The following is a 16,063-nucleotide window of genomic DNA, read 5'->3' as shown; positions in this document are numbered from 1 at the left end:
AAAGTAAAAAACATGCAGACTGTTTCTGTGGGGTTTTCTGCTCAGTACAAAAACTTTATTTTCATTTAAGACTTGCAAAACAACTTCAACTATCTTTTTATTCTTTATTTTTTAATAAAATATCTGATTCACCGTTTGTAGCCATGTGTGCCTCCAGAGCAGCTTCAGCCTGTTGGTTTATTTATTAATTTATCATTTACTATTGTATTCAGCATCTTTATTCATTATAAAAATAATTATCATACCAAGTATTGTGCCACTTTCAGCTTAAATTGTATATTGTAGCTTTTAGTACTATTTTCAAGCTAGGAACTTTATTGATAATGGAATATCAGTTTTACCAATGGGTTATTTGTACTTTTAAGAAAAATATCTAAATACGTCTTACCACTGCAGACATAGTGATATTGCTGACCTTTGGATTATAATTATACTGTGATGATCCTCTGGAATCATACATTAAATGCTTTTATCACATGTAAACCATAGCCTCCCTTCATACCATCATGTTAGCATTGCCTTTGTTAACACATTAGCTTTCTAATGTTCACATTTATCTTGAAGCAAAGTACAGCATTACAGAGCAATTACGATGGCTGTATGTCATAGGCGAAGGTTGTGGGTGACCAACCATTGCCCTCTAGAGCCACTGTCCTGCTTGTTTTCCATCTATCTCTGCCCTAAACACTGCTGATTACCTGGATCTGGTGTGCCCTGAAGCTGGGCTGTTGTTCTTGTGGACCAGAGTTGGCTACCCCTACTGTAGGCTCATAATAAATTCACTTTGCAAACTGACTGACTCAAATAAAAGTTTGACTTCTGTGTAACTTTTCCCACAAAACAAATAACAGTAGCAAGGTGAAAATAAAGGCACAGTGTGGTGTTAAGTGCACATATTCTGCACTCCAGTTGAATTATAGTATTCCTATAAATTAGCCCTACACTCTAATTGGTTATGCGAATATTCATCTTTTTTTTTTTTTCAATACAGTGCCCTTGAAATCTGCAGCTGATAAGTGTTAGTGAGGCAGCAACAGATGGTATTTTTAATTCACTCACTTCATCAGCACCAGATCATCATTTTCACAGGTTAAGGAGGGCCACTGGCTGGGTTGCAGGTATAATTGGTTCTATCAACGCTGGCTAGCGGCCAGTGAGTGATGATCAGTCATGCAGCTCCACTAATATGGTCAGTGTTGAGTGTGAGATGAACTGAATCAATCACCAGCCTGTGTAGGTGCTGGAGGAATTACCTGGAGGTGTAATAGGGGTCGGGATCTTTATAATACATCTGTGATTTGCAGAAAGCATTGTTTCACAGGCCTGTAAGTCAAAGACTAATTATCATGTAACACATTCATGAATTATATGTTAGGAAAAGAAGCACTAAAGCAGACATGTATATTTAATTTATTTGCATGAATAAATAATTTCAAAATTACACATTGTCTTCTATCATCATCATCTTTGTTATTTATGGTGGATATACAGTATTTACCTGTGTTACCCCGGAAATTGTCTCTTCATTTTAATTTTCCAATCAAAATTTTTAATCCCATTTGGAGCAACATGCACTTCTTTAAAGTTGATAAAAAATAAATAAAGAATAATAAAATAATAAAATAAAGAATAATAAAATAATAAAATAAAGAAATAAAGACAGAGAAGTTGAAGTTTTCCGTATCCCGGATGTTGCCGTTAACAACGTCATGTAAACAGGAAGTCTGGTCCAGAAGCGGCTAGTTCAACTCGACAGAGGCTAAAAACAGCATCAGCAAGTGTTTTAACTATTTAAAAGTGCTGTTTTTGATAATAAGAAAATATAACGCTATGCTTGTTAGCAGTTCCAGCAGGTGAAACTGTGATTTGAAGACGAATACGATCAGATTGGCCTCCTTTAAGCTCGATCGCTACTTAACTTTTGCTAGCCTGTTAACGTTAACTTAGCTAGGTGAAAGATTTGCATAATGAACGTAATTTATGACAAATGCTCTTCACATTAAGTTTAATATGGAAGCAGTCATGTGTGGCTTGTTGTGCTAAGTTAGCTGACTCGTTTAATCGTTATATAAACCGAAGACACGGGAAACTAAAAGTTAGCTGTGACGTTATGTCGTCGTTATGGGAGACAAGGAGCTGAATCTCATTGACAAGAAGATAACAAGGTAACTTATTTATTATGTTTATCCGACAGTTTACACAATAAGTTATTATATTTAGATCCCCTTAGGTCATTGGGTACCTAACTAATGTTACCATACTTTAAAAGTACTGCATTACAAATACAAGGAGTACTTTTACCAATATATGGCGTTAAATACCTAGTGCCTAAGGAAATATTCAAACGTATTATACGTCTGACCCTAAGCCCAACTTAACAGCAATTGTTGTGTTATTTTGACGGATACATTAAAGTTTAAGCATTAAAGCTAATGTTGTGGCTTGTCAAAGGTTAGCGTTAATTAACTATGGTATAATGATCTATAGCAGTGCATGATATTTTATGAACTTATTGCAGGCTTTGTTTGTGAAAGTTCAGTTTGAATAATAGAAACTAATAACCGCTATTAGAGAAAATGTTTTCCTGTGAAATATATGGTAGGAAAGTATAATATAATATATAAGTATAATATAATATAATATAATATAAAATACTATAAAATATCACAAAACTTTTGCAGTGCTGAAGAAAATGTACCCAGTTAAATTCCTCCTGATGACTATATTAATACCAGTTGTAGGTGTAAGTGATTAAACATCTTCAGTGAAAACTGTTGCTTCACCCTTTGTCTAGTTTGCTGGATGTCCACCTCGGCCCCACTATAACATCTCTCAATCTGCACTGCAACCACATCCAGAGGATCGAGGGCCTGACCTCAGCTTGGCACCTGCGGCACTTAGACCTGTCCTCTAATTCTATTTCTAAGATCGAGGGTTTAAGTTCCCTCACTTCCCTGAGGACCTTAAATTTATCCTGCAACTTAATTACTAAGGTTGAAGGTAAGTTTTTAGTCTCTATTTTAGTTGGTCAATAAAGGTTTCAGTTTTAAGAGAGTAGTGCGAGTAATAATTATTCATTACTGGCGCTTGTGTTTACTCCGACATGATTGTCACTGCTTTATGAGCTGTAAAATCCCTCTGTTTTTAATGTCTCCTCTCTGTGCCACAGGACTGAATGGCCTTGTGAACCTAACAAGATTAAACTTGTCCTACAATCAGATAAATAATCTCACCGGTGAGTTAAATACGATTTCGACACCCAAATTAAAACACTAACAAGTAACTGGCACGTCAATGCTGTTTATCCCCGATGTCCTCATTAGGCTTATTGTATCTTCATGGCAATGAGTACAAACTAAAGCACCTCAGTCTCCATGGCAACCACCTGGACAGTATTGATCACCTTCTGCAGTGCCTGCTCGGATTGCAAGGTTTAAAAGAGGTCACTTTGAGCCAGAATGGCAGAGACAACCCTGTCTGTAGGTCACCAGGTAAGAAATGACAATGTTATTTTTAAGTACTTTTGTAACTGGTCTTATGTTCAGTATATCTAAAGAAAACATTTTTTTACAGATATATTTGTTAATACTCTTGACTTAGATAAACATCAGATCACATTTTATCACAAATTCATGCAGAAAAACAAAAACAAAAGGTTCACAAACCATTTCTTGCCACTGTATAGTCAGTTTAAGCAAAATGTTTCCCAAAATTGGATGACTCCATGATTTTCTTTGTTAAACATGAACATAAATTGCTGGTCAACAAAGCAAGATATTGGTTGATATCAGTTTGCTGATTGAGAATTTATAACAGGCATCTTCTGCTATTTGTATATGCAAATGATAATTCAGATATATTAGGAGCAGATCCACAGAATCATAATGAAATAATTGTTAAAACCCACCAAAAACACATACCTACTTACTCAGCCCCAATTCCTAACAAAAGAAGACAAATATAAACAAGAAACGTTCTGTATACTCAGTATTTCGTCCTTTGGGAGACATGTATTTCTAGTTTATGATGACATTACTCTGAATACTGTAATTATAAGTTGCATTGGACAAAATCATCTAAAGATATGTTACACAAGAGTCCTACAAGAAATCTGACCTTTATGAAGACAGTAATGTTCAGTTTTTTGTTGAACATTTATATAGACAGGCTGATTCAACTTATACAGGTTTTATATTTTACTATTCTCTCTATTCTATCCACCATATTTACAGTATATTGATCAACTTAGACTACATATTAGAAATACTTCTCAGTGTGATGTAATTTATTTTAGCTGCAACACAAATATCTGCTTCTCTAGTTTAAACACTATAAACCCCGTGAAAATAGGATTTATATTTGGGCTTCATTAGTTTCACGTGTCAGGGTTAAAGAAATATTTTACATGTTGCTGTCATGTGTTATGACAGCAGTTATTTTTTTCTCTCCCTGCTTTTGATGAATGATTCACTAATCCAGAGCATAATTAGATTTTGGCACATAACTTAAAGTAGTTAAAATGACAGCCACCGATAGTATTGACTTTGTCCCGCTTATCTCTATGCATCTTACGTCCGTGTCTCTTCATAATTGGATTGACGAGTTATATAAATGTAAAACATCTTGCAGTTATGCTGTGCACCCATTCTTGATATTGTCTTTTCCGCGATCCATTTGCTGCAGTAGTTGTTTAGAGCAACTACTCCTCAAGTCCCTGAGGACATAAGTCTTACATTTTTTACAACCATGTATGTCAATAGATATGTTTAGCTACACTTAGATTAACAGTGCTCACTTCTCCTTAAGTGAGCTGAATCAATAATACAAAATAGGATAGCACACACAGAAGATAGGTCATTACTTTAAATAATTATGCATTATCTGATTTTATGTTATTGTAACATAACCACCATCACACATGAGGTTGGGTCATATGTGCCACTAATGTGCCTGGATTGAATAATGGTGTTTGTGCACAGTCACACAGGCTGCATGTGTGTGTTTGTTGTGCTGCAGGTTGCTGGGACATGGTTATGCAGTCATTACCACAGATTTCTGTTCTGGATGGTCTGGACCGTCTGGGAAATCTATCACATCCAGGTCGTGGTAGTCTCTGTGATATCCCTGGTCTTGAGGACTATGTGGACCTCCTGCTCTCCTCAGATACTAGTCACAATGAAGTGGTAATTTATTATTCTAAGCCAGCAGTCATTAATTAAATACTAATTATTATATTATGTATGTTCATAAATATGTATAACAATAATTAATGTAATTTTCTTATTCTAGTGTTTTTTTTATTGACAGTTTATTTAACCAAGTTAGTGGATAAGATATTTTGTATCTAAAATAACTGAATTATTACTTAATCCAACTTTGTTTATAACATCCGTGTATTTGGTTTTTGAAAATTCATTCACACATGCAGGAAAAAAAGTGTTATGAGCAGAGCCTGTCCTCTCACTTTCCAAAAGTGCTAAGAGAAAAAAGGGCAGTGTTAGATTAGAAGACTTAATTACTTCCATCTTGCTGTGAGGTGACAGTGATGATCATTGAGCTGCTATGTCACCCTGTCATCAAAGTAGCTGTTGGAAATAGCAGATTTTCTGTGGACACGGAATTGCTGGAATATTACGTAATTTAACAGATTGAAATCAGAATAGTGAGAGCTACTGAATCTGATCATGTTAACAATAAATTACTCCATTTACTGCACTGACCACTTCCATCAGGTTTTCTCCCAAACAAGCTCCTGCTGCGGTTGCGTTACACTCCACCGCAGCAGGAGCCCTGATATAAGACCAGGTTCTTAATCAAGTGCAACAAGTACATGTTAAGTTTCTATTTCAGGTTAAAGGAGATGGAGCTCTCAACACGCCACGTATTGATGAGGTGCTGACCCAGTTTCGTCAGCGAGTTGTCTCTGAAACAGTCACAGATCCAGTCACACAACCAGATCGCTCCCAGCCAGCTTGTTCCATTGTTGCAGACCCTAATAATGAAGAGCGCATCAGGAAGCTGGAGAACCAGGTGTCTCAGCTCATTCAGCAGGTGCCTATTTAACTCAACTGAAAGCCCCTAACTCACATATTAAGAACTGCTTGTGTACATTAGGTGAAAAGATGTATTTCTTGTTATATTATAATATTGTTACAACCAATAGCATTATGCCTGCATGGATAAGAATACTCATTTAAAAACATGCTGTAGATTACATGCTGTAAGCATGGCTGTATTTTAGCATCACATTTCATATAACATACAGTGGCAAGAAAAAGTATGTGAATCCCTAGGAATGTAATGGTTTTCTGCATTAATTTGTCATAAAACGTGAGATGATCTTCATCTAACTCAAGAATATTAACAAGTGCTTCCAACGGGTTCACTACAGATGCATACTGGGGCCTCTTAATTTATCATTTCCAGACTTGTCTCTCTGTTTTAATACCACAAATATTTTTTATATTTGAATTACATACACAAGGTTACATACATACCAATCCATGTTGGTGCTGTGTTGCTGCTGTGTCTCTAAAGTACATTCTAGGTTGGATTAATGTATTATTTATTGGAATTATGTTTAAATATGTACTGCTGTATATGTCTTATTCATCTAATATTTAGTTTGTATCTTTTCACATATGTAGTCTGTTAAATATTTACTTTATTCCCTCTGATATGATAGTATTTCTGCAACATTTGCCCAGGTCCCTGCAGGTGCCAAATGCAGTCCCTCTGCTCATTCTGTGGTGACAGTACAAAAAGCCAAGAGGGACGTAGACCGCACGTCAGAGAGTGAGTGTGATAGTGGGAAAGAGAACAGAAGGCGAACCAGGATCCCCAAACATCGTAGCAGCATAACAATGAGGATGACCACCAAGGAGGCTAAGAGCAGGAGATCAGACAGGTGCCTGCATATCTCAGCACAAAAAAGATGGTTCAGCTGCCACATTAATTACTCTGTTGTGAAAATAACTTGTTGTGCCATCCTGTCTAAATGTATAATTCCTGATTTTCTTGTCTGCTCATGTTTTGAAACTCAACCATGTTAAGACATTTAAAGCACTGTTGGGCACTGTAACAGAATCAGGGAGTCTACATTTCAGTAATTATATTCACATTAATCACTCTTGTCTAAGTTTTCTGACATAGAAATGTTTATGTTTTTGTATAATCAACAAATTCTGCATCCATAATAGTCAAACACAATACGCAACAATGAATATTTAACATACATCAACTTAATATCATCAGGTATCTTAATGATGGAGCAAATTCTTTACATTCTCAGCTGAAAGGGGTTGATATTTTCTTCATTGAGCCATGTTAACTTTCCTCTTCTCTCTAACAAATTACAAATGGCATCTCACTCCCATGATTAACGACCATGCTTCTGTGGTCTACACCCTCATCTTACTTCATCAGGCACTGATGACATGTGCTTAAGCTTCAGTAATTTAACTTAAGTTCCCAACTGTCCTCATCAAGAGCAAGGTGATTGAAAAAAATAGCTCAAAATTCAACTAAAAGTTGTGCAAACTTTGCTTACCTGTAAAAGTGAGCAAGGCATCTACTTTGCCCTTTATTGAGCCAGACATTCACTTGAGGGCTGTTTATAATCAATTTTACAGCCAGTTCAATATCCGTGATTTGTTTTATGTGCAGCGATCAGGAGAATCATAAACAGAAGAGTTCAAAGTCTGCTGTGGGGCCCAGGAGGAAGGCTGGCAGTGAAGGAATTGTAGACACAGTGGGGCCAACGAGAACGAGACCTCAGAGAGGTGCTAAGGCTTCAGGCAATGTGAAAACAAAGTCCACAGAGGAAGAAGAAACCTACAGGGTACAGGACTGGATAGGTCACCTTCATTTCTTCTTCTATTTTTAAGGAATATATGTATTATAAAAAGGTTAACAGTGGAAAGTAGACATCCTCTGTAAAAGCTTCTTTTCTTTGTTTCTTTTTACTTTTCTATTATACTTATACAAGTACATACAAAAACAGCATAATAGATACAATACCCAAACAAGTACAAAACAAAAAGGCAACAGCATAAACACATTTGTGTTTTATCATTTATAAGATAACTCTTGTCAGTAACCTAAAAAAACAGACTAAACCACGCAGATTGCAGTTTCAATGATCAAATGACTCAACTCAGAAATATCCACAATCTTTGTAGTTATTTAAGTCAACAATAAATGAAATATCCCTCTTGGAAAAAAAAATTTTTAAGTTGCATGGTTTAGAAGACATAAATAAAACAACGTCTTTTTTTTTTTTTAAAGTTAATTCTTTGTGTCACACTGAAGGGTGAAAAATACATATATAAAAATTTAAAGTGTGAATACACAGAAATAGCCTATTTTCATTAATAATTAATAGACCAGCCACAATTTTTCTTGTTATATTTAACTCCAGTCTTCTCCCCTCACTATGTAATAGAAATCCACCTTGAAGCCAAAGTAGTACCAGTTGTTTTCATTTATTTGTGTTTTTGTGCATCTGTGTGGCTCAGACAATTGTGGAGGAGCGTGACCAGGAAAGGGAGAGGCGCTGGAAAGCTGAGCAGGCTGTTAGGAAGCTTACAGAGGAGCTAAAGTGCCTGCAGACGAAGGTCAGTGAGGAAAAAGATCTCCAGAGCATGGCTCTGCACACCACAGACAGGTAAGAAGAAAATACAGATGCACATATATGCACTGTACACACAAATTTCCATGTGAATTGGTGCAGCAGCGCTGAAGTAGATATGATGAAAAGAAATAAGTGAACTAGTCTCTATGGATTTTAGTTGTCAACTGCATAATGGATTCCCATCCATTTCTACCCTCTTCATTTTTTGTATTGGCTCTCCTGAGAGCAGGGCCTGCTGCCTGTCTCATTCTTGAACAATGAGTATCTATTCCACCATTAAAATTGCTCATCATTGTCCCATAGCCTATTACAAAATCACCCTCACATTTTTGGCTCCAGATACCCAGATAAAGTGTGCCTGCAGTTGTCTGTGATAATAAAGCCATTTAGTACAAAAAGATAATTAACCTACACACCCATCCCGCTCATTTGCCTTATATTTAAATTCCAGAAGCCATAATTATCCATAATTAAATATTTTTCTGCACTGTGCAGAGCCTGAGAGCCAGTTACAGCTACTTTGTGCGCCGTCCTTGTTTTATCCCACCCTGCTCAGATAAATCTGCATTATGGTTATAATTAGAAGCCTGGTGACAAGCGCATGTCAATAGTATTACATGAATTAATCTTAACTGCCACTTTGTAATGACACTGAGCATGGCTGTTACTGTTGATAGTTTCAGTCATTAGGAGAGAAATTACTCATCATGCCACATTTGAGGAAACATGAGGAAACTACTGTATATAAGGTTTTATTTCTATATATTTCTATAAGGTTTTATAATTTCTTTCCTGTACTGTGGGTCGCCAAGCCTTTTTTTCCTCTTGACTTTTTCACCAGAGTACACTTTTGTATAATTGTTTTTTATATTTCAATTTTCACTATATTTCCATTTTCCATCTCCTGAGGTAAAATGTTGACTATGCTGTAATATTAGATTTCTTCAATTTCACAAGCTATCATAATTTTAACACAGAAAGAAAACACAGAGGACAGTCAAGGGCGTCACAAAATTGGTAGTAGTTGCCTGTATTAGTTTCCATATAGAGTAAAAATAGTGGGTTTTATAACTCCTGCTGCTCTTGCACAATTTCATCATGCTGTTCATCTTATGCAGACTGAAAGAACTGTTGCTAAAGGAGCGATCGGGGCGCTCTGAAATGCAGACTCGTGTTGAGGAGCTGGAGGGTAGATGTCAGTCCTTAACCCAGCAGCTGGAGCAGGTCCGCAGCAGTGAAGAACAACACAAGACTGCTCTCCATCGACTGGAGGAAAGCATCTCCCATGGAGAGGCCCTCAGGGCTCGCCAGCAGGCTGAAGAGGTGCAGTAGCTGGTTTACTTGAGAATAATTTTATCACCGTTTTGATACAGATACTGAACATTTAGTCTGGTTATTTAAGTCAATTGAATCAAATTAACATGCATAGCAATAAAAACACATTGTGTTGTTTCTTCTACACAATATATTTTATGTACCACTGGAGATGTTCACTCCCTATGTCTCTATCAATGTGATAACACAAGTGTTAGTAGTTCAGTGATCCAGTCTGCAGAGTGAATAAACTTTAATAATAAAGATGGAATTATTCAGCAGGGATTTTTTTCAGGGTGAGAGGCTGGTATAAAATATGTGCTGACCATTTTCAGATGAAGCGATACCAGGAGATGCAGAACAAGGCAGCAGCTTTGAAAAGAGAGTTGGACATCCAGAGAGCCTCAGTAGGCCAGCACAAAGACAAACTGCAGCAACTGCATGAACTGCTCGCATCCAGGGAACAAGAGCACAGGTATCATCTGGAGGATTTTATACCAACTCACTGGGAGAAGTCTTTTTGATGTAATTTAAAGTAAAAAAAAAATAATTTGGTTTTAAGTTTTAAACTAATAAACAACAACTAAAGATTTAAATATCAACTGTAATAGTTGTTTTAAGGAATTCAACCTTTTCTTTTTGCAAACTTATTTTAGAAACTGGCCAAATAACTGCCACTTTTTCGTTTGGTGAACCCTCGACTCACACTCAACCGTAACCTCGCTGGTTAATACCATCCTGTTTGTGTCAGGCTGTGGTATCCTATTTACAAAGCCAGTCAACTCTGCTTGTTCGTATTGTTTTACAGAAAACAGCTTGAGTTGCGGTTGCAGCCTGGTGGGGTTGATTTCCGTGGGGCAGTGGCGAAAGAAGTTGCATCAGTGGAAGAGAGACATGCCCAGAGGGAGGTGGAGCTGCAGGAGAAACTGGCAGATAGCAGGAAGCAGTACGCGGCTTTGGAGGACGAGTTCCGCATGGCACTTACTATTGAGGCTGCTCGTTTCTCTGAGGTTTGCTAAAAAATGACAACAGATGTAGAGATGTCCTGTAATCACTGTAGTATTGTCCTCAAAAGACTCAGGAGAACAACTCCACATTCTCTGTACAGTTAAGGGAATAAATGAATACTATGGATAAAAGTGACACGATTGAACTGGAATTGACCCCAATCTGAATAGACTTAGTTAGAGATTTTTGCCATCCTCGCGGTGAAAGCAGAGATTGAATTTGGATCATTTCACTGGACAAGTAGGCTGTGATTGCCACAGGAAGAAAGCTTAAGGAAAGGATTGGATTTGAATCAATCTGGACTGTCTTGTTAGGGTTACAGATTTCATTCAGCCTCTGCACAAAATGTAATCTTACTCTTGATTGCTACCCTCAGCACAATTTCCTACTCTCTACACCTTTAGAGCCTGAGAACAGTCTGAATAACACACAGATTGTCAGCCAAACCATCATCCGTTACCTTTAAAAGAAATCTGTAACTCTGAAACCTCTCCTGTCAGAACTCAAATGTGATATTGATTAATAAAACTGCCAAGTCAGTTAATGGTTGGACCAGTGTCCTTCACTCTGTTACATCCTGTATGTCTCATTCACATTCAGTTACACATCCCCACTACCTTTTTGTAGTTGAAGGAGGCTTATGATCAGATGACTGCAGAGCTGATGGAGCTCAAGGCCAACTTTGTCCAGTCTCAGCAAAGGGAGAAGAAGTCTGGCTCCTTGGTGCAGGAGCTCACAGCCATGGTCAAAGAACAGAAGAACCGCATATCTGAGCTCATCAAAGCCAAGAAAGAAGCTGTCACTGATCTGAAGGTACAGCACCACAGAGAGATCAGAGAGATTTTTTTCTCTAGCACTCCAAGTGCATTAAGAGAAGATTGTCTGATCAGGTTTGATAATTCATACTATATATAACATAGAGTAGAAATGACAAGTTCTGGGCAACAGGCTTTGCCTTTTCAAAACTTGTCTCCCCAAGTCTGACTTCTGCAAGACATCATGAATACTGAATGATCCAGCTGCCTTTCCATCTGTCAGCCTTGACAGATGGCTGTTGAACATTGATATTGTCTCTGTCTGTCCCTCTGGCAGAGCCGTCTGCATTCTTTGGAAGCAGAGGTGGAGCAGGATCGGCGCCTTGGTCTACAGCTTGAGTTGGTCAAGAAAGACAAGGCACGACTGTTGTCTCAGCTCACAGCTCAGGAGTCGGTGATAGACGGCCTCAGGGCAGAGAGGAGGATCTGGGGCCAGGAGCTCGCTCAGCAAGGTGGGAGAGGTCCAAGAGGGCACAGGCCCATATTAAATAAGCCCCATAGTCCATGGCAGACACTGACAGCCAGTTTTAGTTGTTTATTAACCAACACTGGTGCAGTTCATCCTTTGAGTCTGTTTTCTCTGTAATGCATTGGCCTAGGAGTCACTCTTTATATGTGGAGATTTAACTTTAGAGAGAAAATAAAGGCATCAGCTCATTGGCTTAATACAATATGTAGGTTTTACTTCATTTGTATAAAGTAAAGCCTGCCATCTGGTGGTTATTTGGGAAACACACATGCTTAGAAAGGAAAGAAAAGCTGGACAAGTTATTTTTTATAGTACTTTTTAATCCTGGGGAATTTTATTCCTGCATTAAAATATTAAAAATAACACGACAAGACTGAAAATTGAAATGATCATATAATAAAAAAAGGTTGTATGAATGTTTGACATGTTATGAGAGACTTGATCTATTTTATTACTTGCTATGTATTTCTCCTCTTCAGGAGTATCTTTGGCTCAGGATCGTGGACGTCTAGAAGCCAGGATAGAAGTTCTGAGCACTGAGCTGGAGACACAGAAGAAACAGAATGAGAGGGACAATGATGCCCTTAAAATCAAAGCCAAAATTGTTGATGACCAGACGGAGACTATCCGCAAACTGAAAGAGGTTTTTCAAACTTTTATGTTTATGTCATTTACCTTGAGCCCGTGTGCGTGCGTGTACACATAGCATATATGTATATGTATATATATAAATATATATTTGTGTGTGTGTGTGTGTGTGTGTGTGTGTGTGTGTGTGTGTGTGTGTGTGTGTGTGTGTGTGTGTGTGTGTGTGTGTGTGTGTATCTTTTTGTCTGATCCTGTTTTTATCTTGAGTTACATTGAGGCAATTTGTCTTCCTGTCTTTCTTCCCACCTTTCTGCGGTGTAAGGCCTTGCAGGAGCGTGACGATCAGATCCGCAGGCTACGTGAGGAGGCGGTCCAGGCCCAGAAGAGATTCCAACAGCAGCAGGAGGAGGAAACAGCCCAGCAGGCTGGGCTGAAGGAGCGTCTCGAGCATCTGAGCATGCGCAAGGAGGAGCTGAAACAGCAGCTGGAGGACAAAGAGGCAGAGCTTGTGGAGGTTAAACAAGTTTACAGGCAAGAGATAGGGACATGAATCATTTTTTTATTCAAGGCACAAGTGTGATGATCAAACATTAATACTGTTTCACTCTCTGCTTCTCTTTGCTTAGAGATTCCAGTAAAAAGTGGCAGGAGAAGGCCGAACTGCTCACTCAGCTGGAGAGCCAGGTAAAGCGCATGAAGGAGAACTTTGATTCTAAGGAACGTTCGCTCCTGGAAGAAAGAGATAAAGCAACAGAAGCACACAGGTATGCTACCACATCAGAGGAGAGCAAATCTTTCTTTTGAACACCCCAGTTGTTATTCTAGGCCTGCATATAGTAGCTTAAGAGAACTTTTGCACTGCTGTTAGTTCACATTTGTGGCCCAGGAATATTTGTGTATCGTATACACCATATGGACGTAATATTAACTCTCATGCCTACAGAATTAAAGTGTTTCTAATTGGTTAAATATGCTAAATAGTGGAGCTTTGAGGTGGAATACATGCAATTGGAAAGAAACAATTTTGTATTTGGAAAAGGAAGTCCAAATACAGTACACTCAAAAATTATTTGTTCCATCTCTCACAAACCCAAAAGCTAGAAACCCTGGAGATTCCACATTGTATTAAATATCACATCACATTGGGGCAGATCATGAAAATCATAAATTCAGTTAATTTTTCATTCACTTACGGTATCCAGAGCAGTTTTAACAGCAAGCCTCACCTGATGTAGCTTGGTTGTTGCTTCCTCTGCAGAGCAGCGGTCGAGAAGCTACACTGCGTGGACGATGCTTTTCGCCGACAGCTGGAGTCTATCCAGGCTACTCATCAGACTGAGCTGCTACGATTGGCTAATGAAAAGCAGAAACAGATAGAACAAGCAAATCAGAAGGTAAAATTGATCTGAAAATAGCCTGTTTTTGTCCACTCCCAGTATAGTTTTAGGATTTATCTATATTGTACAGTGATTTGATTTTCTAATGCTTCACCTACTTTTTGACTTCTCAAAAGAAGTTTGAAAGTGGTTACTGGTGAACTCGTAGGAGGAGAGACAGCCACACAAACATTGCTAACCAGTTGCTCAAAGTATTGTTGGTTTTATAATTCAGAATAATGGGAGATAGAGAGATATTTGTCTATGATGATGTCTCATCATTGGCAGTTGGCATAAACAAGGTGCTGTAGCAGATCATTGTCATATAGCAGGTCTTGAAATTCTGGATTTGAGAAAAAAATAAACAAATTTTTTAGTAACAGGCAGCAGAGCAAACACTTAGGGAGAGCTGCAGTGTAAATGTTTTTGACAATATCATATTTATATATAAGTCTTCTATTGTGTTGATCGGTGTCTTGTCTTACAACCGTTAAGTACATTGGGATTGTATTGCACCCAACAAGTCACGAAAGTTCTTGAATTTTATAACTTAGGTATGAATTAGGGTAACAAGTATTTTTTAAACATCTTTTAAAAGTTGGGTCTTCCTCAGGTATTCGAAGTGGAGGAAGAAATGCGTCAACTTCTGGAGGAGACCGAAACCAGCAAGAGAATCATGGAAGAGAAAATCAAACGTCTCACAAGTGTACTGAAAGACTTTTAACACATAAAATGGGACCTGGTTAGCTAAATCACTGGGGATAGTCCTATTGTTGTAATACAATACAATTCACTAGTTCTTTTGTATTATGTTATAGTTTTATTTTATTATACTATGATTTATCTAATAAATGCTTTGTCTGGCATCTTTTTGTTTACCTTTTAGTACAGGTAACAAAAATGCATTGCAAAATTGTGAGTACAGAAAATGGACAGATTTACCACTATGTGCATAGTAGCATCATATATATATATATATATATATATATATATATATATATATATATATATATATATACTTCATTTCAACAGTCTGAATCTATTTAATCTTGATTTATTACTAAGACTTTTCATGAAAACACAGAAGTTAGATTGAATAATTTAATAAAAATTTCCAGTGTAATAATCCAGAAACACACAAAGGGATTCCTTCATCAGTTTAGACAAGATAGTAAACAGAAGTAAGGAAATTGCTCTCCAAAAGTAGGCCAAATCTGCAGAGGTGGTAGGAGTATGCAAGTACATCCAGTACTTAATTAAGACTGCAACTACATGCCTGAAGTAACTTTTTCCACATTTTATGTTATAGCCTTATTTCAAAATGGATTAAATTAATTATTTTCCTCAAAATTCTAAAAACAATATCCATAATGTCAGAGTGAAAGAAGTTTGTTTTTTGTTGTTGTTGTCTTTGCATATGTAGATAATTATTCAGTCTTTGCCATGACACTCCAAATTGAGCTCTGGTGCATTCTGTTTTCACTGGTCATCCTTGAGATGTTTCAACAACTTGTTTGGAGTCCACCTGTGGGAAATTCAGTTTATTGGACATGATTTGGAAAGGTATATACCTGTCTGTATGAGATACCTAAGTTAACAGTGCATGTCAGAGCACAAACCAAGCTACTAAATCCATGAAATGGCCAGTAGACCTCTGAGACAGGATTGTATAGAGGCACAGATCATGGGAAAGGTACAGAAAAATTCCTGCAGGATTGAAGGGACAACTCTGTGAATGTCCTTGAGTGGCCCAGCCAGAGCCCATACTTGTAGTCAATTCAACATCTCTGCAGAGATCTGAACATGACTCCCCACCCAACCTGATAGAGCTTGAGAGGTAATGCAAAGAAGAATGGGAGAA

At 37.6% G+C, this 16,063-nt stretch overlaps 1 protein-coding gene across 1 annotated transcript; it reads left to right on the top strand.

The window, feature by feature from the left end:
- The first annotated feature begins 1,724 nt into the window (after window positions 1-1,724).
- Window positions 1,725-15,086, top strand: lrrcc1 (leucine rich repeat and coiled-coil centrosomal protein 1). The gene is made up of 19 exons (XM_026375283.1): window positions 1,725-2,165; window positions 2,795-3,000; window positions 3,170-3,235; window positions 3,324-3,491; window positions 5,017-5,183; window positions 5,851-6,051; window positions 6,708-6,907; window positions 7,666-7,840; window positions 8,517-8,665; window positions 9,751-9,955; window positions 10,282-10,421; window positions 10,755-10,956; window positions 11,582-11,767; window positions 12,047-12,221; window positions 12,718-12,881; window positions 13,149-13,357; window positions 13,453-13,590; window positions 14,085-14,220; window positions 14,816-15,086. Exons 1-19 carry the CDS (start codon window positions 2,122-2,124, stop codon window positions 14,924-14,926), a joined length of 3,042 nt encoding a protein of 1,013 aa, XP_026231068.1. The 5' UTR covers window positions 1,725-2,121; the 3' UTR covers window positions 14,927-15,086.
- The last annotated feature ends 977 nt before the right edge of the window (window positions 15,087-16,063 follow it).

This window comes from Anabas testudineus, chromosome 17 (assembly GCF_900324465.2).
Source record: "Anabas testudineus chromosome 17, fAnaTes1.2, whole genome shotgun sequence".
Classification (NCBI taxonomy): Eukaryota; Metazoa; Chordata; class Actinopteri; order Anabantiformes; family Anabantidae; genus Anabas; species Anabas testudineus.
This window is presented reverse-complemented; position numbering and strand designations above follow the sequence as displayed.